The 22049-nt window shown below is 35.5% G+C and overlaps 1 protein-coding gene and 1 long non-coding RNA gene across 10 annotated transcripts in view; one reads left to right on the plus strand and one right to left on the minus strand.

Moving 5' to 3' along the window:
- The window catches only part of ATP2C1 (ATPase secretory pathway Ca2+ transporting 1), a 62895-nt gene that overhangs the window by 28727 nt on the left and 12119 nt on the right, over window positions 1-22049 (plus strand). For all 9 annotated transcript variants that reach the window (XM_002196382.7, XM_030265072.4, XM_041714491.2 and 6 more), the window contains 16 exons: window positions 3692-3802; window positions 4718-4834; window positions 6378-6467; window positions 9151-9186; window positions 10069-10130; window positions 10474-10582; window positions 12329-12484; window positions 13037-13105; window positions 13803-13878; window positions 14382-14448; window positions 15495-15619; window positions 16813-16910; window positions 18364-18459; window positions 18568-18657; window positions 19377-19481; window positions 21113-21269. In XM_002196382.7, coding sequence (XP_002196418.4) covers window positions 3692-3802; window positions 4718-4834; window positions 6378-6467; window positions 9151-9186; window positions 10069-10130; window positions 10474-10582; window positions 12329-12484; window positions 13037-13105; window positions 13803-13878; window positions 14382-14448; window positions 15495-15619; window positions 16813-16910; window positions 18364-18459; window positions 18568-18657; window positions 19377-19481; window positions 21113-21269 — 1564 coding nt within the window. The remainder of the gene's footprint in view (window positions 1-3691; window positions 3803-4717; window positions 4835-6377; window positions 6468-9150; window positions 9187-10068; window positions 10131-10473; window positions 10583-12328; window positions 12485-13036; window positions 13106-13802; window positions 13879-14381; window positions 14449-15494; window positions 15620-16812; window positions 16911-18363; window positions 18460-18567; window positions 18658-19376; window positions 19482-21112; window positions 21270-22049) is intronic.
- LOC115493709 (uncharacterized) lies at window positions 18167-19927 on the minus strand. Its single transcript, XR_012054610.1, has 2 exons — window positions 19536-19927; window positions 18167-18815 (listed from the first exon to the last, which is right to left on the minus strand). It is a non-coding gene; the product is annotated as an uncharacterized lncRNA (long non-coding RNA).

Genomic DNA, 22049 nt, shown 5'->3' on the forward strand with positions numbered 1-22049 from the left:
ACTGGAAAAAGGCAAAGCAAAGTATAAAATCATATGCCCTTTCTGATGCTGGAGATCCTGAGATGATACAGCTTTGGAAGGATCTCTGGTCAGGGCTTGGCACATTGTAGATCTTGTTTGCTCGTTGTTCATTAGTACTGTTATGGGGTTTTACAGTACAGAGTCATCCATCACTGATAGTAGTTGGGTCTCGAATCAGAGCTTTGAAGTGTCCCATGGACAAAGTGCTCTAATATCCTTGCCTCATTAATAAAACTGCAGTTCCTGAACAAGGTGTAGGTAATATTTCAGGTGGGAAAGACAGCATACTGTACACATACTTAAAATGAAATGCACATTGATTGGTTACTCATTGATTACGTGGACATTCATTAATTGTGCTATTGATTGGACACAGCATGACTCAGTAATGATCACACGATATCTGTGATAATCACATACCTGAATGTGGGTCACTGACTGCTCACACAGTAATAATCTTACAGGCGGATCATTACAAACAAGTTGAAAGGTCTTTATAGTACTTGAATTGACTTGAAAGGCGTTCAGTTTTACTGGGATTGATGGGATAGATTCAGACAGATTCAGTGAGCTGTTCAGATGGAACTGAAGATTCAGAATGAATCTCAAAGAATCAGAATTTTTTTCAGTACCTCAACTTAAATGTCATTGTTTTGTGAGCATCTAGGATTTTTTTCACTTTTGCCGCTCTCTATAGATTTGTTTCTCTACTACGTTTGTATTTCCTACTTGTAGGTCAGTTGGGTAACTTCATATAATATTTGGAGACCTTTATGTTGGCTAATTAGCCAAAGTGTTTTGGTCACCAGTTTGTCTAAAAATAGATTTTGCTGTGAGAGTGTTCTAAATTTTTAGACCGCTCTTGCTGAATGTGGGTTCTTCCATTTACATTCTCTGAGCAAGAAGAGCTAAAATTCCCCTTAAAAATAATTGTGAAAATATACTGATGTCAGTGAGCCCATCTGATGGATAATGGACTTACGGTGCTAAGCCGAGAAAAGCAGTGGTAAAGGTAAGCAGTTGGTGCTTCATATTGGTCATGGTAGAAGGAAGTTAGGTAGGCTCTTGTAGCCTATGAAAAAGAAGAAACAGAAGCATGTTGCTGTTAACTAATTGACTAGATTTTTCTTCATAGAAAACGGAAGGGAACTCTGAGTTTCTAGTAAAGTAAGTCTCCCAGACAAATTTGTATTTATTCTGATAAACTCTTTGGTCACAGTTCCATGGTTGTATGATTGATGCATATTTCTTGGCCTAGAAATGATGCTGTGTACCTTGGAAGTGGTCCAAGAAAAGCCCTTCCTGAGGCAGTTGTGTATTTTTGTTAGTTAGCATCCCGCTTTGTTCCTTGGTGGAATTAGCTGCAAGTGGGGAATGGAAAGCTGTAGACATAGAAGCTTCAGTGGTGATGTGTGCTGCCTATCCAATACCTGACATTGGCCAGTATAATTTCTTAGCCTGTATTTTCTTTATCCATAAAAAAACTTGGCCTGCAATGAAATACTGAACTATTTTAAGGTATCAACCGATGAATGACAGAAAATTAATTGCAGCATAGGATGGAAAGAAATTTTGCTATATGTGGGTTGTCTCCTTTAGTACAGAGCACTGTGGTTCTGGGAATAGCTTCTGTTGGATACCTTAAAAGGTGGTGCGGAGGCCCAGATCTCTGGTGGGCAGCAGTGCAAAGGACTGTAGAGAGCACTTGCCAACAGAATAGAAAAAAAAACTTTCCTAGTTTTGTGGAAGTATAAGTAAAAGATGCATAGTAAAAGCAAAATAATTTGCTTGAATGCAGTTACTGTGGTCCAGCAGATAGCAAGCACAGCTGTTTTTTGGACCTACACCAACATCTGGTGGTGTAACCCACTTTGTATTTTGTGAGAGGAACAGTGATTGATTTCTCATTAGCTAAGCAATTGAAATTTAATTTGTGACAGTGCTAGACATTTGAAGCTTTTCTTTTCTGAACTGTGAGTGTTGTTCTATCTGCAAAGATTGTAGAGGGTTTTTAGAAATTAGATGAGGGTCCATGCAGAATTATTGTACCATGTGTAATTCTGCTCTGGTAAAAGGAGCTGGTTATAAAAGGACTTTCTGAGCCTTTATCTTTCTGATTCTATATCAGATTTACTCTGTAGATTTTTTTCCACCACATACAGTACAGCATTCTTTGTAAAAGTGGGAGTTAATGTGAATAAAATACATTCAGTATGATTGGCTTTTTTGAGTTTGTCACAAAAGGTTGTCAAAAAAAGCTTTGCTGTTACACTGCAGTTCTGTGATAATGAAGATTTATTTGGAAAACAAACCTGGTCACTGAGAGAACCTTAACATTTCTGTTTAAGAATATTTAAATTCTTAAAATAATCTTTAAAAAATGTTATTAGACTTTCTGAAACCCCAATTGATAATATTAGGGAAATGACCAGTTATGTGTCCTTTTTTGGAGTTGTTTATGTTTAGTAGTGATGTCAGTTGTTACAGGAAAATATATTTTTCTCAGTACTAAAATTTTAATGGCTGTCAGTTCATTTCTGCGTGCCCTTACATGAAAGGAAAAAACATGGTTGCTCAGCATTTTTGTTGAGAATGTGGAATCATCTTGGTCAAAGTCATATCATATGTTTGTGGGCTTGTTTTGGAGCAGCACTTAGGCTTAATGTTTTTCTGCCTGAAACTGATGTTTGGTAGCTACAAAGAAAATGAGCTACAATAGTACAGTACATGGCCAACAGTGTGTAATACAGATAATGAAGATTGCCATACCTTTTCTGGGACATAAAGTGCTGGAATCTCTTAATGTGTTGTCATCTTTAGGTACTTGTATTTCAAGTCTCAGCACACATAGAGGAGTTATATACAATACAGTAATTATTTCCTAAAGCATAAACCCACCAGTTGAAATTCTGTGCAAGTATAATGTAAAAACCATTTCTGTGGTCTGCATGTTTGGTCTCTTCCAGTTAATGGTGGGGGGATGTGTGCAGCATGAAGTATTAATTGTGAGTGCAGTGAGACAGCAGGAAAAAGAGTATCACTCCAGCTTCTCATGTAAACAAAAATCAGAAACTCTGAAGTTTCATTAAATATCAAAGCAGTGCTGACCTATGCAATCAATGTTGCTATTGCACTCTTCTGCAGTTCACAAAATTTTACCTTCCTAAAATTACAGACAACATTACTTTTTATAGTATTGATTTGAAGCTTTTGTACTGTAGTCAAGTTTTATGGCTTCACTTGCATCTGTACTCTTGTTTGAGGTTTTCTTACTGGTGTTTCTCCTTTCTTTATACAAGAAAATGTAAATAGGCCTGCTTAGAGCACCTTCGTTAATGACTAGAAAGTAGGAGCAAGGAGTGAAATTTATCTGGAGCAACTTTCTGACTTGATATTAATGATAATGAGGTAAATGATTGAGGTTATTTTGCTGTTAGAATCTCTGCCATCACCGAACATGTTACAGAAATTAGTGTTCTTTTCTCACTTGCATATCTAGTGTTTTATTATTGCAGGTGGTAACTGCATGAAAATAAGTTGAACTGTAGATTATTTAAGTGCAGTGTTTATAAAAAATGCCTTTAAATGGTATAAATATATAATTGCTCTGGCATGTTTTGTTTAAAATAAAACATTAGCACTCCCCTTCAGACTTTGGTTTTGTGTCTAGGTTGCACGTCTTCAAAAAATCCCTGATGGTGACAATGAGACAATGATTCCTGTACTGTCTTCAAAAAAAGCAAGTGAATTGCCAGTTGATGAAGTAGCAAGTATTCTGCAAGTAAGTAATTTTTTCATATAAAAAGAATGTATTGATGTTAGCAAACAATAAGTTTGATATTTCTTAAAGACAGATTTTCTAATTGAAAGTTGAGGCATTATCATGCAGTTTGATGTTAGCTATTACCTACTTCTAAAAGCAAGTTGATTTTTAAATTGTTACTAGAAATTCTCTAATCTCTTAATATTAAAAAAAAAAACATAGGGCTTTTGCAGAGGGAGCGAGATTAAACTTGAAGATGTTTGGATTTATCTGCTTTGAAAATTGCGATTTGTTAATAAAAATCCTAGAGTCAGTCTTGCTATAAAATTCTGTCCTGGGTTTTTCTTTTTTTATTGCTTCCATTTCTCTAAGGAATCTTTAATGTACTTAATTTATTTTGGTAGCCTCCATCTTAAGTGGAGAAACAGGACTGAGAAAGCTACCCATTGACAGATTTATGAACCATTCAATCTGGGTTAATTTTCATGATAGATGGTCTTTTTTCATTTTCTGTATGCTTGACTGCTTGAGGAGTACACCATGATAAATGTTGGTCACTGACAACTCAGGATTTTGAAGCTATTGCAGTCATTTGGCTGAGTCACTGAACTCCTGATGTAACCCTCGAGAGTCTGAAGGATGCCCACAGTTTGATTTGTTGTAGAGTTTTTTGCAGGGAAGATCATCAGGCATTTACACATATGAAGCAACATCTGCTTCCGTAGTTCTTCTGTGAATTTTTGATTCAATTCCTTAAATACTGCCAGAGTTTAAAAATAATAGTTAGCTTTTATTGTCATACAAACAGTAGTACCAAGCTTGTCTTTCTGTTGTTGCTCAAATTCATATAATCAAAGGCTGTGTATTTGGGTGTGCAATTTTACCCTAGCTTCTCAGTGTAATTACTGTTTCATTCTTTGCATATTTTAACAGGCTAATCTTCAGAATGGCTTAAAAAACTGTGAAGTTTGTCATAGACGGGCATTCCATGGATGGAATGAATTTGATATTAGTGAAGATGAACCACTGTGGAAAAAATATATATCCCAGGTAAAGATTTATGTCCTTTTTGCTTTTAATACTTTTCAATAGTTTTGCTCTTTATTTTGTTTTGCTGAGCTTTTGTATACATGAACATATTTTGATAAAAGTGGGAAAAATCTAGTTAAATGGGAAACTACAGCTTGTAAAATTTATATCTAGTTTATCTATTGAAAAAGCTTTTACTTAGGCATGTATCTATAAGCATCATAGTGTTTTGATTGTGATCTGTTCTTAAATGTATGTTCATAGCTATCCAAAAGGTGCTATTCATAACTAGCTTGAGGGCTAGAAAAGCAAAATAAACTTTGCTGTAGTCAAATGTGGTCCTGAGTTATACTGAGATCAGAGAACAATGCATATGACCATTGGTAAATATTTAAATAGAATGTGAAATATGAATAACTTGATAGGAAATTTCAAAAAGCAAAACTGCTACCTTTGATCTGAGGGTGGAGGTGGGACCAGCCGTGATTCTGGTGTTCAGCAGAACTGGCAAGAGTCAAGTGTGAATATGTTTCTTACCAGTGTGATATATCTCAAATACATATATACATATCTGATGTGAAAGTGTCACTACTTTCTCCTGCCTACCCGTCCCGCCCCACAGCTATACAAGATATTTACACAGGTGATTCTTCTAATGAATCTGTATTGTTAAACATTTTGGGCAGTGTTTGCTGCACCTTGGCTGTGCAACAGTGCAACCCTGAAGTTGCACTCTGTGGTTTGACTGTGTCTTCCTTGGGAGAGATTAAAAAGGCATTTAGTGCTTTGGTGATGGTAGTGGTGGGAACTCATCCCATCCTGGCTGTGGCATTAATGCTTTATTTTCAAGTGTGTAGGGTCAGTTACTCAGATGCAGCAGAACACTTCTAAGGCATATTGCCCAGGACTATTTCAGATGGGATTTATTAAGATTCATACTTGCTTTGAGTCTGCTTATCAGATCTGCTTTTGGAATGTTCTTCAACTGAATTTTAGCAATGTTCATTTTTTGTAGTGTTTCTCAAAAAAATCAGTACTTTAGCAACCAGATGTCATAGAAGCAAGATCCTTTATTGTTTTAGCCTTAAAAAACTGTGGAAATCGTATGATCTAAATGGGAAACTTTTATCTTGTAAAAGAAGAAATCATGAATTGAAAGTTAAGAAATATATTTTATTTCTACCTTAATAGTGATCATGTGCTGGAACAGGATCATTCTTTTACCTCAAAGACATTTTGAATATATTTCAGACTTCTTTTTTTATGTTTAAATACACTATAAACAGTTATAGGAGATTATTCTTTCTGCAGAAAATGTGAATCAAGAAATGTAGAAACCATTTTCTTCCTGTTACATATTGAATACAGTCTATTCAAGGTCTTTGATATTTAAAACGCCCCAAGTAAGAATCTGAACTGTAGAGTTAGCTTTTCTTTGAGCTGCTAGGTTATAAATATTTTAATAGAATGATATGTTTCAAAAATAGATCTGGTGTGCTCTGAGGGCGTAGGTAAAATAGCCTTTCTGTCAATGTGGCTGAATTACTCTTCTGTTTCATTTCAGTTTAAAAACCCCCTTATTATGCTTCTCCTGGCATCTGCAGTCATCAGTGTTGTAATGCATCAGTTTGATGATGCTGTCAGTATTACTGTGGTAAGCAACTAAAATTCTGTCTTGTTTGGGAGTACTTGGGAATGTGTGACCACATGTGTGTTCAGCATAGTGAGAATGCCAGTGTGGGGTGGGGTCACTTGAATGCAGTTACTGAGTTGGATTTGCGTGTTATCATTAAATCAATTTAGTTCATGACTGGATTTCGGTTTTTTTCCTTTTCTTTGATTGAGAGCAGAAATACATCCATGAATAACTTGTAGCTGCTTCTTGCATATTTTCTATTGCCTGTCTTTAGGCATTTGTTCAGAGAAGCAGTTTTTTGTGTATTCGATGAAATTTTAATCTAAAATTATGATTTAATTTCAAATTGAAGCCAACAAAAACCTTCTTTGAATTTACTTGAAAGATGTAATCTTTTAAAACATGAAGTAAAACCTGAACTGTCTAGGAATCACAGAAGAAAGATTGAAGCTGAAATAATAAATTTTTGTAGAAAGTTGCAGTTAAATAGGATGCTGGACTAGTAAGCCAAATATAGTACTAGTAACTGTCACTGCAATTGGCACAGAGAAGAAAACTGTAATCCCTTTGACCTTTTAGGGGTCATAGGTGGTGACTGAAAATCATGATTTCTGTATGACTAGAGGCACATTCTAGCTGGGTTTTTTTCTTGCTTTGTCTTACCTCTGCACTTTCTGTGTTGACTTTACTCTTGTACATAACTCAGGGTAACTGGAGGTTTGCTCCTAACCCCTCTATTTTTTTATAAAGAATAGTTGCCTTTGAAAGATAACCTGTGTGTCCTCTTAAAGATAAAATTTGCCATTTTGAATTTGAGTGCAGTGTTAGTCTGGAATAGTTTGTTGTGTTCCTAATTGAGATGTACGTAAATTGTTGTATTATTAAATATATTTAATTATTGTGGCTGAAAGTTGACTTATTTCATGTTTTTTCCCCTTGGTTAGTGCCTTTAATTCTATTTTTTAACTCTCTTGAGCAAGGCAATGAGAAAAAAACCAAGGCAGTTAGTGTAAGACAGCAGTAATTTCTGCATTCTTTGTTACAGCCTGGGAAGAAATCCTTTAATAGCCTTGTGAACATTGGTAGAAATATCTTAAAATACAGAGAAAAAGTGTGCTTGAGTTAAAGTTATCGGCTGTGGGTTTTGTCTAACTTCTGACTAACTTGTACCATTTTGTCTTGTTATTATCAATAATGCCCACTTTATCACCAAGTCAAAATTTATTTTATTTCATTTGCAGATGATAGTGCAATTCTTCTATGACTATGCATTGTGTTCAGAGCCTTGGCAACAAAACTCGTTTGCTACTAAAGATCACTGACATAGTTACTCTTGGTGGCATTCCTGTTTTTAGCTGCTTCTGCCGTCCTTTTAGCTCTGCTGGTACAAATGTAAAACTTCTTGGTCTGGACTGGGAGCTGATGAAGATTAAAAGGAAAATAAAATTCTCAAATACTTTCCATTTGGTTTCTTAATGTAATTACCCACAGACACAAGCTGAGAGACTGATGTGAGGCTGGGAATTCAAAGCTTTTTCAGGTAGTGGTCTGTGGAGTATGGTATAGCCTCCAAAAACCATGCAGCTGTGGTGGAAATATTCCATGGAAAGATGAAATATATATAGTTATTTCCTCATATTGAGTTGGTGAGGCTAATGTTACTATCACAACTCAGGATTTATTGAAGCATTCTAGAGAATTTTTCACTTGCAAAATGGTTATATCTTGGTTATTTTTAGTAGTTCCTGTGTGTACTTGAAAGGCTTAATTAATGGTTGATGCGTTACGGTTCTGGAAAAAATCAGTGTAACAACTAGCTTGAGTAACAAATTCAGTTAATGTAGCAATATGAGAGTGTATTGAAGGAGAAGATGAGGCTTGCTTTACAGCAAACTCTGATCTTTGTTGTTTCCTGGAATATATTTATTTCATTTGCTCAATTTCACATCACATGCTTAGAAGCCCTGTAATGTTTATGTTGAAATCTTGCAACCAGAATTGTATGTGCTAGAGGGGACTATGATGGCTGCTCTTGAAGCCTTAGTACTTGTCTTGGATTCTTCCTAATGAACAACATTTTTTTACCTTTTTTGTTTGGGATCTTTGATATCCTGTCTGTTTGGGTTGTGCCCAGTGTCCTGTTTCACCCTGTGGGTGCCTTGGGCAGTGTTTCTGAAGCTCATCCTCCTCTTGTTCTTGCTAGGATGTTTTATGGCTCCAGACCGGTTCTTCAGCTTGCTGCCTTTTATCTAGTCTTTCTGTTTTCTTGATATTTGAATGAAAATATGTCTGTGATGCCCTGTAGTACTTAACACACTTTTTTTCTGGTCACAGAAAACACCAGACAGTTTTTCTGTTTGTGTCATGGGTCTCTTTCCATTGCTGTCTCTTATTCACTGTTTAGAAACAAGAAGCAGAGGCAGTTTTTCAAGTTTGCTATCTAGTTATTAATCTTTTTTTTAGTAAAATCAGGTTGTTGCATTCTTGGACATGACTGAAGGAGGTGCAAATAGATAATGACTTTGCTTTTATGACAGACCTGAGACATACAGAGTGATTTTGAGCATGAGAAAATTAGTTTGTTTCCAAATCATCTTGTTAGTATGTAGTATTAACTATAACTGAACAAAATCAAATATGATTGCTTACTTTCATGGTCATTTGGAAAGCTTTTACCTCACCCACTTCTGTTCTCTTGCAGGCAATAGTCATTGTTGTTACAGTTGCCTTCGTTCAGGTAAGACAGATGTCATTCAAATAAGATCATTGCTTTTATAGAAATTCCTTTATTAAAAAGCCTGAAGCAGTTGTCTTGGTGCATTGTGCTGTGAATGGTTGAGTAATGTGCTTTCATCCCAGTCTTTGCCTTTTCTAAAGTGCACAATTTGTCCTGCTTTAACCATGTTGACATTTATGCACCTGTATCAGCATTATACTCAGCAATAAGAGTACTTGTAAGGAAGTCCTTTTAATAAACGGTGTAGAAGTATGTAAACATCTAACTTCATAGAAAAGATTGTGAAAATGTTGCTGTTGCTTTAATTTTGTGCAGAAATGGAAAGAAAGATTGTCTTCATTTCCCAAGTCATGAAAAAAGTTTTCATTCTGTAAATGCACAGCTTTAGCCAGGGTGTGCCTAAACCAGAATTGCTTTGTGTGTTTGTGCTTTATATCTCTCATTATCTTAATTTTATAACCTGTTTATCAAGTTGAGCTGTGTTACCTTGGTTCTCTGGAGAGCTAAGAACATGAACACAGTGTTTTTGGTACTAATTTGTTAAACTGTAGCATTCAATAATGTGTCTGATTCTTGAGTTTAGAAGCATTCTAGTAAGTATTACAAAGACTTAAAATATTGAAAGAAAATTCAAAGGACCTCTTGCTGTTTTGTCAGAAGAAATGCATGTAGGCAAATATGTACATTTTTCAGTGTTTGGAATATATTCACTTTTTAACTTATCTGATATAAAACTGTTGAAAGTAATTTTTTATCTGTTTGGAATGTTACTTAATACAACTTTATTAAGGAAATAAATTTCAATAGCTGTATTTTATGTTGTGCAAGTTTTCCCTGTTTAAAACTACAATCTTTTTTATTTTAAAAAAAATTTCTCTGCAGGAGTACAGATCAGAAAAATCTCTTGAAGAGCTTAGTAAACTAGTGCCTCCAGAATGCCATTGGTATGTAGTTTTGTCCTTTGAGTCCTAAAGTAAATCATAAGATGTTTAATCTGAAATTAGTAAATGGGAAAGATTTTACTGAACTTAGTTCCTTTGTATCAAGTTTATGCTGACCTAAAACACTTGCCTTTGCTCATTTTAAAGATTGATTTATGAGTCTAAAAAACTACACTGTATGGTTGTGTCTCTGAACCCTTCCACTGATGTTACTGATGTGTAAGCTCTCAGAAACAAGCAGCAAGTTAGAAATATTTTGCTGAAATACGTAGCATTGCAATGGTGTGAATGCTTTTCTCAGCCAAAATGCCAGAGAAGTCACTCTTGCTGCTCTTTGTGCTTACAGTGTGCGAGAAGGTCGGGTGGAACACACACTTGCAAGAGATTTAGTGCCAGGTGATACAGTCTGCCTGTCAGTGGGAGACAGAGTCCCAGCTGATCTACGATTATTTGAGGTATATCCCTAACTTGGATTTAATATTTAGTAACTTTCTGTGGGACAGAGGGGAAGGGAAAATAGCCGCTGAGTACTGTTTGAGTTCACCACTATCTTGATAGAAAATTTGAAATAATTGCTTTCCAAATGTCACATACATTCTTAACCAATGGTAGTTTCTTACTGTAGGACAGGAGAAAGAATTTTTCAATTTTATGAATAATGTATTCTTGAAAATGCTATTTTTTTCCCCCTCCATGTTAAATATGTTGTAAAAGCATAGTTTTCAGTCTGAATATTAATCAAGATATTTTGGCATCTGGTTGAAGGTGGTTTTCACTCTTTATTTGCAATACATTTTAAAGCATAGTTCCACTGTTCTCCAATAGTGGAATGTCAGAAAAACTTGTGAAATTGTGCTGGTGCAATCTTTTCTCTCTGACACTTTTTCATCAATGTGTGTTCTTATATCTTCTAGTTTACTAAATACTTAATTTGTGGTATTAGCACTGCTGGAAGTGCTTGAGTTGAAGCAATTGCGCTATAGCACTATCTATATACTTGAACAGTCTCTAAAAATGAAGTGGAACATAGATATATTCACCTGTCATATTTTGGTGGTTTTAGTTGAATAATGTCACTTTTGTATCAGATTGGGCATACTCAGTTTGCTCAGTATCTGGGCTATCTATCCTGTTAAAGTAGTGCCTGGATATAAAAATCTGTATGTCCAAGTTATCCACAGTTGATAGTTAATTAATCAGTGTTCATTTCATAGACAAATTCTAAATTAACTAGTTTCTTGACAAATATGTTTGGATTGTGTTGTTAGCTTCTGTGGTGTAGTTGGTATTTGAGTGGGTTTAATTGTTATGACTACAAGCACTCTGCTTCCCTTGGCAATTGTGCAGTCCCTGCATTGTTATGAAACTGCTGTTGCAGCAGCACCTACTTTCCTGCTCATATCTGATACCGTGCTATGGTAGCAGCATGCTCAGGCCTCTTGCAAAGCAAAGCAGAAATGGAATTAGAAGTTTCTCAGCTGTTTGCAGCCCTTCACTAGATGAGAATTTTTTCCATCGTAAACTGCTCTTGCACACAATTTGAAAATAAGAGCACATCATCTTATTTTCCTATGGTGTCTGCTGGGCATTGCTACAGGATGGTGGGTTGTAAAAGAAATTATATGCAGATCATATTTGCAGAGAAAGAACTAGATTTGTTCTGCATATTTTCATTGATGCTGTCCTAGAAAACAGCGGAAGTGATAACTAGGCACTATTTGCTTTGGGAAGGCATTTGTACAAGTGAAAACTTTTCTGCACTGGTCCCATTTTTTGGGGACAGTCTTAATTTTTAAAATGAATTTGCAGATCTTTTCTGGCCTAGATTTTCTGTATGTTAATGGGTGGTCCATCAAGTTTTCTTATCATCTTGTCTAAAGCCAGCATATTGAATCAAAAACTAACATACCTATAACAGTGTAGACTTGAAACACAATTCATTTTGGTAGTGGTGATAAATATTTCAGAGCTCGTGGCTAAATTTGAACAGTAGCAAAGTGGCATCTTCATCTTCCATCTTTGACTCTGGTGAGCTCTGTAGGAGTGCTTGTTGCTCTGTAGATCTTTAAATATTGACATGTTGCCTTATAATATTAATGAATTGGTTATATTTTAATGGTCAAAATTGTGAAACTTATCCTTACACTTCCAAATACTTACAAAATATTGTCATGATTTTTTTACCTATTTTGTTTTCAAAGTCTGTGGACCTTTCTATTGATGAATCCAGTCTCACAGGTGAGACAGCTCCTTGCTCTAAATCTACAGCTCCTCAGCCAGCAGCGACCAATGGAGACCTTACTTCTAGGAGCAATATTGCTTTCATGGGGACATTGGTCAGATGTGGAAAAGCAAAGGTAAAATCGTTATTGAGAGAGAAGAGTATGTTCCATGTTTTAACTACTTGAAGGCAGTTCTTATTTTTTAAGTTTACCTCACGGTGATTAATGTGATACTTTCAGAGCTTTTCTCACTGTTGCTTGTTCATACACTAGTTTAGTAAAAAACTATGGCCATGAGAGCTCAAATTCATAGGGAGCAGATGATGTGAAACTGCTCTGTCTAGGTTATGGTGTTTTACTTCTAGAGCTACACTCACGTGTTTGAAAATGTGTAACAGAAAATACGGTTCTGGCTGGTCTTAGGTGTTACCAGTTTGAGTTTTGCTACTGGTAGTTAGTAAGTACTTCAGCAGTGCACAGAAAAGCAATTTGTTTCACTAAGACAAAAGGTTTTCTAAGAAAAATTTTCTTCTTGTGACATGAACTAATTCTATAAACCAAATTAAAGTTTTTATTGGGCTAAATGGCATTTGCCCATAATTGGAGTAAAATCTGTCAATAACAACAACTAACATTAAAACTTCAGATTTGATTTGGCTTTATCTTTGTTGTTTTCTGTTTTTTTAGGGGATAGTTATTGGAACAGGAGAAAACTCTGAATTTGGGGAGGTTTTCAAAATGATGCAAGCTGAAGAGGTAAGAGAAGATATTTAGAAGCAAAGACATAGTTTGAAAGTGTGTATTTAATTCATAAACTTTGAATTTATTACATAGGAACTTAATTAAACATGCATTGCTTTCGCTATTTCCCTTTCCTCTAGTGAAGCAAATCTCTTAGCTCTTGGACATGAAAGTAGTAATTGAATGTAGTGCAACAAAATATCCGTAGCTGACCTAAAGATACTAACTGTGAAAATAATACTCTGCACCTGTCTAAATATTTACATAATTTTTTTTGTTTGACTAAAATTGAATTTTCTGTAGATTATTAAAAACATTCCTTCTTGATTTATAACTGACCTTTCAGGGCTCTAATGCTTGTATTTTGAAAATCAGTTTTATTCTTGCTACCAAGAACTTATTCGGTCTTGGAGGAAGTGCAGTAGCTTGTAGTTGGCATGATGTTTTGTTTTTTTAATGAAATTTTTTGGAAGACCTTTTATATTAGATTTGTTGCAGATATCACAAAGCCCTAGAACAATATTTCTAATAAATATTTGATTTCATGGAAGTATTGAATTTTGTGAAAGAACAGTATTTTTTTCTAAAGTAAATGTATGGAAACATAGGGTGTAGCTGCATCTTATTCACTGTCTGTCTTGAATTTTGTATCTGTGAAGTAAAATGTGGTGCAGTTAATTTGTTAACTGCTGCTTGTTTGCCATTCATCAAGGCTCCAAAGACACCTCTGCAGAAAAGCATGGATCTCTTGGGAAAACAGCTTTCGTTGTATTCCTTTGGCATAATAGGTAAGATAATTTATGTAAAATAATTGCAAAAATTATCTAATGGAAACTAGTGTTGAGGCCTGGGAAATGGAAGACTAAATCTCTAAAATCTTTTGGCTCCTGATTTCATTGGTCACTTTGACATTATGTCACTAGTCATCTGAAAATTATAATGTGATGTAACTCTAATCATAAGGGTGCTTACTTGCTTCTTTCTGCAAATGTACTTTACGGACTTTTTGTACTCCAGGTATTTCCTTTTAAATTGCAGTGTGTCTTGGATTCTGATTCAAGGTGTGCGTAAGTGAGTACCTCACTTAAAGATATGATTGGGCAACTTGACTGGCTGATACTTTCTTCATCTTTGCCATACTAATGGAATCATGGCAGTGAAATAAATAATAATTTTTTTATAGGTAGCGCAATAGTAAGCTTTGTTCTGGTTATTTGAATTTTTTCTTGTCCCCATGAGGCCAAAGTACATGCTGGTTTTACATTTATCCCCTTGACTGTTTTCTTTATAGGAGTTATTATGTTAGTTGGCTGGTTGCAAGGAAAGCATATCCTTGATATGTTCACAATTGGTGTGAGGTAAGATTTATGTTTTGAAATAATGTAGATCATGCGTTACAACAAGTATTTGAAAGCTGGTGTTCTATTTTATAAATATGCTTGCATACACTGCTCTTAACTTCATGTAAGTAATTCAAAATGAAAATAGAAAAGCAAATTCATACATATTTTTAATGATGCAGTGTGTTTATGTCAGTCTCTTAAACTTTACATTCCTATGGTGATTTCTGAGTGTCTTGTGGAACATCTGCAAATAGGCAATAGAGTTGTACAGTTTGAATTTTTGCTGCTGAGTAAATAAAGTAGCTCTAATTTTACAGGGCATATGGCAAAGTTACTGCAAGCTTTGTCATGTAGTTCAATAACTCAACTTCTACTATATTATGCAAACTTAATCCCAGTGTATTTGCTGAGAACAGCACTGAATTTAGATGGTCTAACTCTGTACTCCTAGAAAAGTTGTTGGGTTGCTGATTGCGTGGGCTGTGCATAAGGCAGAAGGGTTTCTTTAAGTGACATGATCAGACTCTGAAGAATTAGGCATTTGTGGAGGAGAGAAAAGAAACCAGGAACTGCATTTACACTGTCATCAAGATTTTTATTTGTTTGGTTTTAAATGACCTTCAAGGCCGTTTCCGCACTTAATTTGCTGCTGCATCATGATCTGGCAGTAGCAATTGTGGATCAGTGGTGGCATTTCCCAGTTCTGTTTAGTGCTGACTACACTTATTCTTCACAATCTGGGTTGCTTTGCGCAGCCCTAATTAGTGTTTTGTGTAGGCAAAACAGATGTACAATTCATTTCTCCCTCTCCCCTACATTTCTTCATACTTTTGCATAAATAATGAGTAGAAATGATCTAATTTATTTCATTTGTTGCTGTCTTCAGCAGGTTTCTTATAATGATTGCTATTCAACTAGAATCACATGACAGCTCCTTCCTTTCTGTTTTAATCTCAGTGACCAGTCAGCTACAGAAACAATGTTCTGAATTATAAATTCATCATTACTGTGTTTTCCTTTATGACATTCAAAACAGATCTGTGTATTTACTTTCATTACAGTTTGGCTGTAGCTGCAATCCCTGAAGGACTCCCAATTGTGGTAACGGTGACGCTGGCCCTTGGTGTGATGAGAATGGTGAAGAAACGAGCTATTGTAAAAAAGCTGCCTATTGTTGAAACTTTAGGTATGACTAGACTAAGTCAGAGATAGTGTTTTTGATGTAAATGTTAGGAAATATTGATGACTAACAAGGAAAAAATTAGTTTGCTAGCAGTGTATTGGCATCTTTAAAATATTCCTGAATTGAATGTGTGTTACACTGGAGCAATTCAGGGAGATGTTTCTGTGAGCCTTCTAACTACTTTTTTTTGAAGAAATAAAAAATCTGCCAGTTAATAGCATGCCATGCTAGCAATGCACTAAACTGATTGTTTGCTGTAAGATGTTCTTGTTAAGTAAGACTTGTAAAATATTTTAAATTAAAACTTTTTGGTGTAAATTTAGGAGTGATATTGAAAGTTGAAAAACACATATTTGAATATTAGAAAAAGCTTTGTAATCATAATGCACCTTCAGGATGGTTTGCTGCTCTTATTAAAATGTAAAATCATTTAAAAACTTGAACATTTAAAGAAATGCTGTATGCAAGTTGAGCATAAGACGTGTAAAGCACAGAACATGAAAAAGAAATAAAAATACTAAGATAAATAATTCTGCTGCATCTGAATTCCTTTTTGCAATTTGAGATTGGGAAATTTTTTTCCAATGCCTCTAGCAGAGTTTCATTAGTGTTGCAAGGTTTTTTGTTCCTTATACAGCTCCTGCTGTTATGTCCAGAAATGTCAGGATGCTGCAAGTCTCTCAGAATCTCCATTTCAGAGTTAAAAAGGCATATGCAAATCTCACATCTTTGTAATCTCTTCAAGCTTATTAAAATTTGCAGGTTTATTAGTAAATCACACTTGTGACTTACTAGTGTGACATTTGTGTGACACAAATATTGTGTCTAGTGTTAAATACGTGTTGTACTTTTTAATAAAGGAAAATGACTTCTGTAAAGCAGGCTCTTAGTTTTTCTCCTCACCAGGAATCACAATTGAGATTTCAGTAATGTAGCTTGAGGTACAGCAGAATAAAATGAAGGAGAGGTACTGAGTGGACACATTTTGTATAAATTGTGAATTTGGGATTTAAATTTGTTTGGAGGGTTTTTTATTTATTGGACAAACTCTCAGAGAACCTTGTGCAGTTAAAAACTTTCTCTTACTTGTTTTTATTCACAGACACCTGCAGTATTTCTAGAAATTTGCTCAGCTTGCATGCAGCTCAGATCGGTCTAAACAAGGACTGTCTTAAAATGTTAATTTGTTATTTCAGGTTGTTGCAATGTCATTTGTTCAGATAAAACTGGAACTCTGACAAAGAATGAAATGACTGTTACCCATATTTTTACTTCTGATGGGCAGCATGCTGAGGTATGTGGTGTGACCCTTACTGAATTTGCCATTTTATTTTGTTGTGTGTATCAGCTGCCACATGCTGGACTATACGACAGGTAAAGCATCAGTTAAGAAAGCATAAATTTATTGCACTAAGCTCCTGTCCCTCAGTTCATTTAGTATGCAGCCTTTGAGCTGTGCTATCCAAGCCTTCTCTGGTTACAGAAGTGTTTTTTAATATATGTTAAGTTCTTAAAACTTTTGGTGACTGTAGGTCACACACAATAAGAGACAGATGCTAAGATACACAGACAAGTTGAAAGATTGTGTTTTTCTTCAGTACTGAAAGTTGAGATTATTTTGCTGTTTCAGGTACAAAAAAACCTCCTAAAATTTACATGTTCCAAACATTTAAAGTGGAGATATCCAACTTTTTGTATAAAAGACTATTTATTGTGTGAACTATTCATACTGAATATGCACTGTAATTCTTGCTTTTTTATAATGGGTGGACTTGCATGTAGGAGCAGGACATGAAACAGTGGTTGTTGAGATTCGGGAGTTGCTGGAAAGACCGATGATGTAAATCCACAAAAGAGAAGCAAAAGCAGTAGGAAAGGAAAAGCAGTGAGGTGTGGAACTGCACGTGGATTCATAGGAATGTTTTAATCGAGTTCTTAAATTCTCAAACTCCTTGATCAAGGTTTTGTTTCCACAGTAGAGTTAATAGACAGTCTTGTCATTTTATTCTGCAAGAAAAAATACTGGCATTTTTTCACATTGTTTCCTGTTATTTGCCTATATTTTCTTATATATCCTGATACTTGTTTTTTTATTGCTGCAAGTCTATATGAATACTGCTAGTAGCACAGTTGCATCTGGGTCAAATCAGCTCCTTTTTCCTAATGGAATGAGAACTTAAAATGGCTGTGAAATATATTAGCTGTTAATGCTGTGGATATGAAGATATTTTTTTTAGGATCCTAGTGGATGCCTGGCTTTTATGCACTAAAAATACAATTTTACTGGTTTTAACACCTTTCTGAGGTGTAACTGAAAGGCTATTCAACTGTTTCTTTTTTTTTTTTTTAATAACTCAATGGAAGTAGGACTCTGTAATTCCATTCCCCTGCAGGGGGGATGCATTATTAATCAGACTAAAGAAAAATAGGAGGAAAAAGTTAAAAAACAAAGGAAAGAAGAAAAAAGAAAGCATGCCTAATTTTGTAAGGAAACAATATAGACTACATGTATTTATGCTGAGGAATAAAATTGATAACTGTTTAAAGAAATTAGTCTCTAATATATTTTATTGAATTCAGAGTGTTGCTGCATTAGAAGCTAAGTAAGAAGAATTCATGCACACTGAGTAAAAAGCAGCATTATAAATGGCCTTTTGAAATTCTTCTGTAGTTTATAATAAAGAGCTGAGAGCAGTTAACCTGGTGAACACTACATTGCATGCTGCCTCTGGCTGCTTGTCTTGCAGGTTACTGGAGTAGGTTATAACAGGTTTGGAGAAGTGATGCTCGATGGTGAAGTCATTCATGGTTATAACAACCCATCCATTAGCAAAATTGTGGAGGTAAGATCTTGGCAAAAAAAAAGGTGAGTTTTAGCTGATGATGTAGCACAAGAGCTTTTTATGGTATTTACTTTGTCTTCTGTTTTCTCCTCTTTTCTTCTCTTTTAGGCTGGTTGTGTGTGCAATGATGCCTTGATTAGAAACAACACATTGATGGGGAAGCCAACAGAAGGTGCTTTAATTGCACTTGCTATGAAGGTGTGTACTTGATGGTGTTTTTTGGATTCATGGCAGGTGGGAAATGTGTAGAAATAAGTTGTGGCTTTGTTTTTCTCATTTTCTTCTCTTTTGGATCTCCTAGATTTGTATTGCAACTGCTCATCTCCTTTGTTTGTTTCTTGTAAATCTTGGTCATTCTGAAAGATCAGAAAAAAATTTACGAGTGAAATAAAATCTCTGTTTTCATCTTTTTGCACTTAGTACTGTCTTTTTACCTGCCACAAACTGATTCACCTGATGAATATTGACTGTACTGCCTCTTTCCCAGTTTCACATCAGTAGCAGAGGGAAGTTGGTAACTGATGTATTGGCGAATGCAGAATTTATAGTGCCTCTAAAGTGCAGGGCTTTTGAATTGTGGACACTGTGCTGAAGTGTTTGGGTTTTTTTATTTTGGGGAGGGAGGGGAGCTGTTGTTGGTTTTTTGTATAATGCTGTGACATGCCCATTACAGCTACTGAGAAATGTAGCAAGGCTCATACTGAAGCCTGAAAGAAGTTTCAATGTGTTTTCCATGCTAGTTTGTCAAGAAGTCTACCTAAATTGGAACAGTGAGCTCAAAAGGCAGCTTTGGAGATGAGATTGTTCTTTAATTAAGTGATGTTTGCTAACTAAGGTGTTTCAACAAGTCATGAAATTTCATACTTATTTGAAAAGAAAAGGCTGTGACGTTGTGGTGGTACTTCTGTTTTATACAGATGGGTTTAGATGGAGTCCAGGAAGACTACATAAGGAAGGCTGAATATCCCTTCAGCTCAGAACAAAAATGGATGGCTGTTAAATGCATTCACAGAACACAGCAGGTAAACTTCAATCACTGTTTCCATAAGCACTGGCTCTGTAGGATGGTTACCTACCTTGTTTAATATCTTCATTTTTCACTTCAGAATTTTTGGAAGGCTGGCAGTAGTGCAAAGTCCTAGACATATGGCTTGATAATAGACACAGCTTTAGCTTCAAGCTCTGAAGAAAAGAAAAGGAATCACAAGAAATAATTTCCATAAAAGACATCCTGGGAAATTATTTTAAGTTTTTTCAAAACTGAGACCTTGAATGTATACTTAGCTATTTCTCCTTTCTTCTTCTTCCTTCTCAAGCATCCAAAGCAATTCTGCCAATATTCTGCTGTTCCAGTGCTGCATAGTTACATAATGAATTAAGAACAAGAATATGCATTGATGAAAACACAGGGTTTCTGGTTTGATGCAGACATCACATCCCCAGTGTTGACAAATTTTATTTATGTCAACAGTGGCATGGATTATCAATAAAACCCACTCTCTAATCTCTTTTTCTGTCTTCTCATACTTTCACATACATATATGCATTCATGTTTCATATAGATCCATATAAATGTTTTTGTTACAAGTATTGACATAATCACTGCCACTCTGATAACTGGAACCTTCTAGACAATATGTGCAACAACCCACCTTATATTGGATTTATGAAAAAATTCTTCCAGTACTTCAGATCAAAACCAGGCTTGCTGACAGTGTAAAATCTGCTTTGGAAAGAAAGTATTTGACTCCTTTTAGCTATGTGGGCTATATTGTTGATTATTCATGTCTTTGTGAAGGGCAGAAATTGATATAAGATTTTATCCATATAAAGACTTACTGTGCCTGTGTTTTGGAATCAGCAATTTTAAAAGAATGTTGCAAAATTGATAACAGATTGAAAGAGAACATAAATTATTTGAAGACTGAGAAAATACAGTGGACTTAGAAACTTGGAGCTCTCTTAAGCCTGTCATTAAAGATGGAGGTAACTTGACTGCTGTGCATATGAATAACTTCACAGGAAGAAAATAGGTATATTAAAAAAGATCTTTTTAGTTCAGCTGGAGAGAAGATGAGTAATCAGTGATTAGAAATTTAGCTGAGGCAGCAGTTCTTAATGGAAAGGGGGGAAAGGAGAAGGAATGAGTTGATTTAGCATTGGAGTTAAGTGTTTGAGGTAGCTGGTAGACTCTCAGTCCCATGATATCATCATATCAAGGCTAGATGGCTGTCTGGAAAATATTAGAGTTATTAGGCCTTGTACAAGAATGGAAGGGATGTTCAATGACCTGTGCAGCTGATCTGATGAGGAGCTTAAGGTCTTTCAGGTCTAATGTCCTGTGTAGGTTGAATTTCTGTCCTTTGCATGGCCTCTTAGTCTGTAAACTGTGACTTGCAGTGCCTGTGTCTGATGTCTGCTAAAATGAGATCTTGATTATTAGCTTGGCTCTTTTGACTTTACCACTCTTGAGTGTACGCTGTCTAGAGACACTCAAAAGAACGAATTTTTATGTTTACAAGTGGAAGTTTGATCTTAAGATTGTTAACAAAAGCACACACATGTCATTCTTATGTGTCCATGTGTGTGTGCACTTGTGTATGTGTAGTTATGCATGCACACATGTGCACACAGCAGCTCTTTTTTCTTCTAGGACAAACCTGAGGTTTGCTTTATGAAAGGTGCTTATGAACAAGTCATTAGATACTGTACATCGTATTACTGTAAGGGACAGAGCCTACCCCTGGTGCAACAGCAGAGAGAGCAATACCAGCAAGAGAAGGTGTCTATGGGTTCTGCAGGGCTTAGAGGTAAGGCTCTTTCAAAAGTCTCTCAAAATATCAATTTCATTTAAATGGCACTGCTTTATTGTTTAAAAAAAAGACCTAAACCAACAACAACAAGCAAGAGCAACCCAAAACACTGGGATCTTTTTTGTTTGGTTGGTTGGGGTTTTTTTGTTCAATAAGTATTTAGTTTTTAGGCCTGTATAATGCCATGATTAAACTGCAGATGGTGAGAAAGAGCGCTCTTGCTTTCTGTCATCTCTTGCATGTGACCATAACTGAACAGTACATTGCTACTTAATGGCTTCCTTACCTTATTATAGATGCCTGTGGGTTTTTTTTAATGTGAATGTGTTTATTTGTCCATTACTTTGGCTCCTGTCACCTTCATCAGTTAAGCTAGTACAACTGATTGCAGGTCAGGAGATGCCATTAGAATATCTTCTGTGTTAACAAGCTGTGTAGAATTTTAGATAAAACAAAATGTTTTTCACAAGATGATTGACAGGAATTGATTATGGGCCAGGATTATACATGACTGGCTTTCTTTGGCCTCTGTAAAGACATCTCTAGGCTGTGAAGTCCATGCACAGCTCTTTAATTTTTAGCAATTTTTTATTTTTAAAGAGAGGGGTACTCTGTGGCTCAGGAAATTACTAAGCTGAAAATTATTAGAAGCTGAGAGGATATGCTGGGAGTGGTATTTTTTGCTGTTTTATTTGAACAGTCATTTGTTCTGTCTGTCAAAAACATCAAGGATAATGTTTTGAAAAGAGCAAACTTGTTTTTCCTTACAACTCTAGT

Source organism: Taeniopygia guttata, chromosome 2 (assembly GCF_048771995.1).
Source record: "Taeniopygia guttata chromosome 2, bTaeGut7.mat, whole genome shotgun sequence".
NCBI classification, from domain to species: domain Eukaryota; kingdom Metazoa; phylum Chordata; class Aves; order Passeriformes; family Estrildidae; genus Taeniopygia; species Taeniopygia guttata.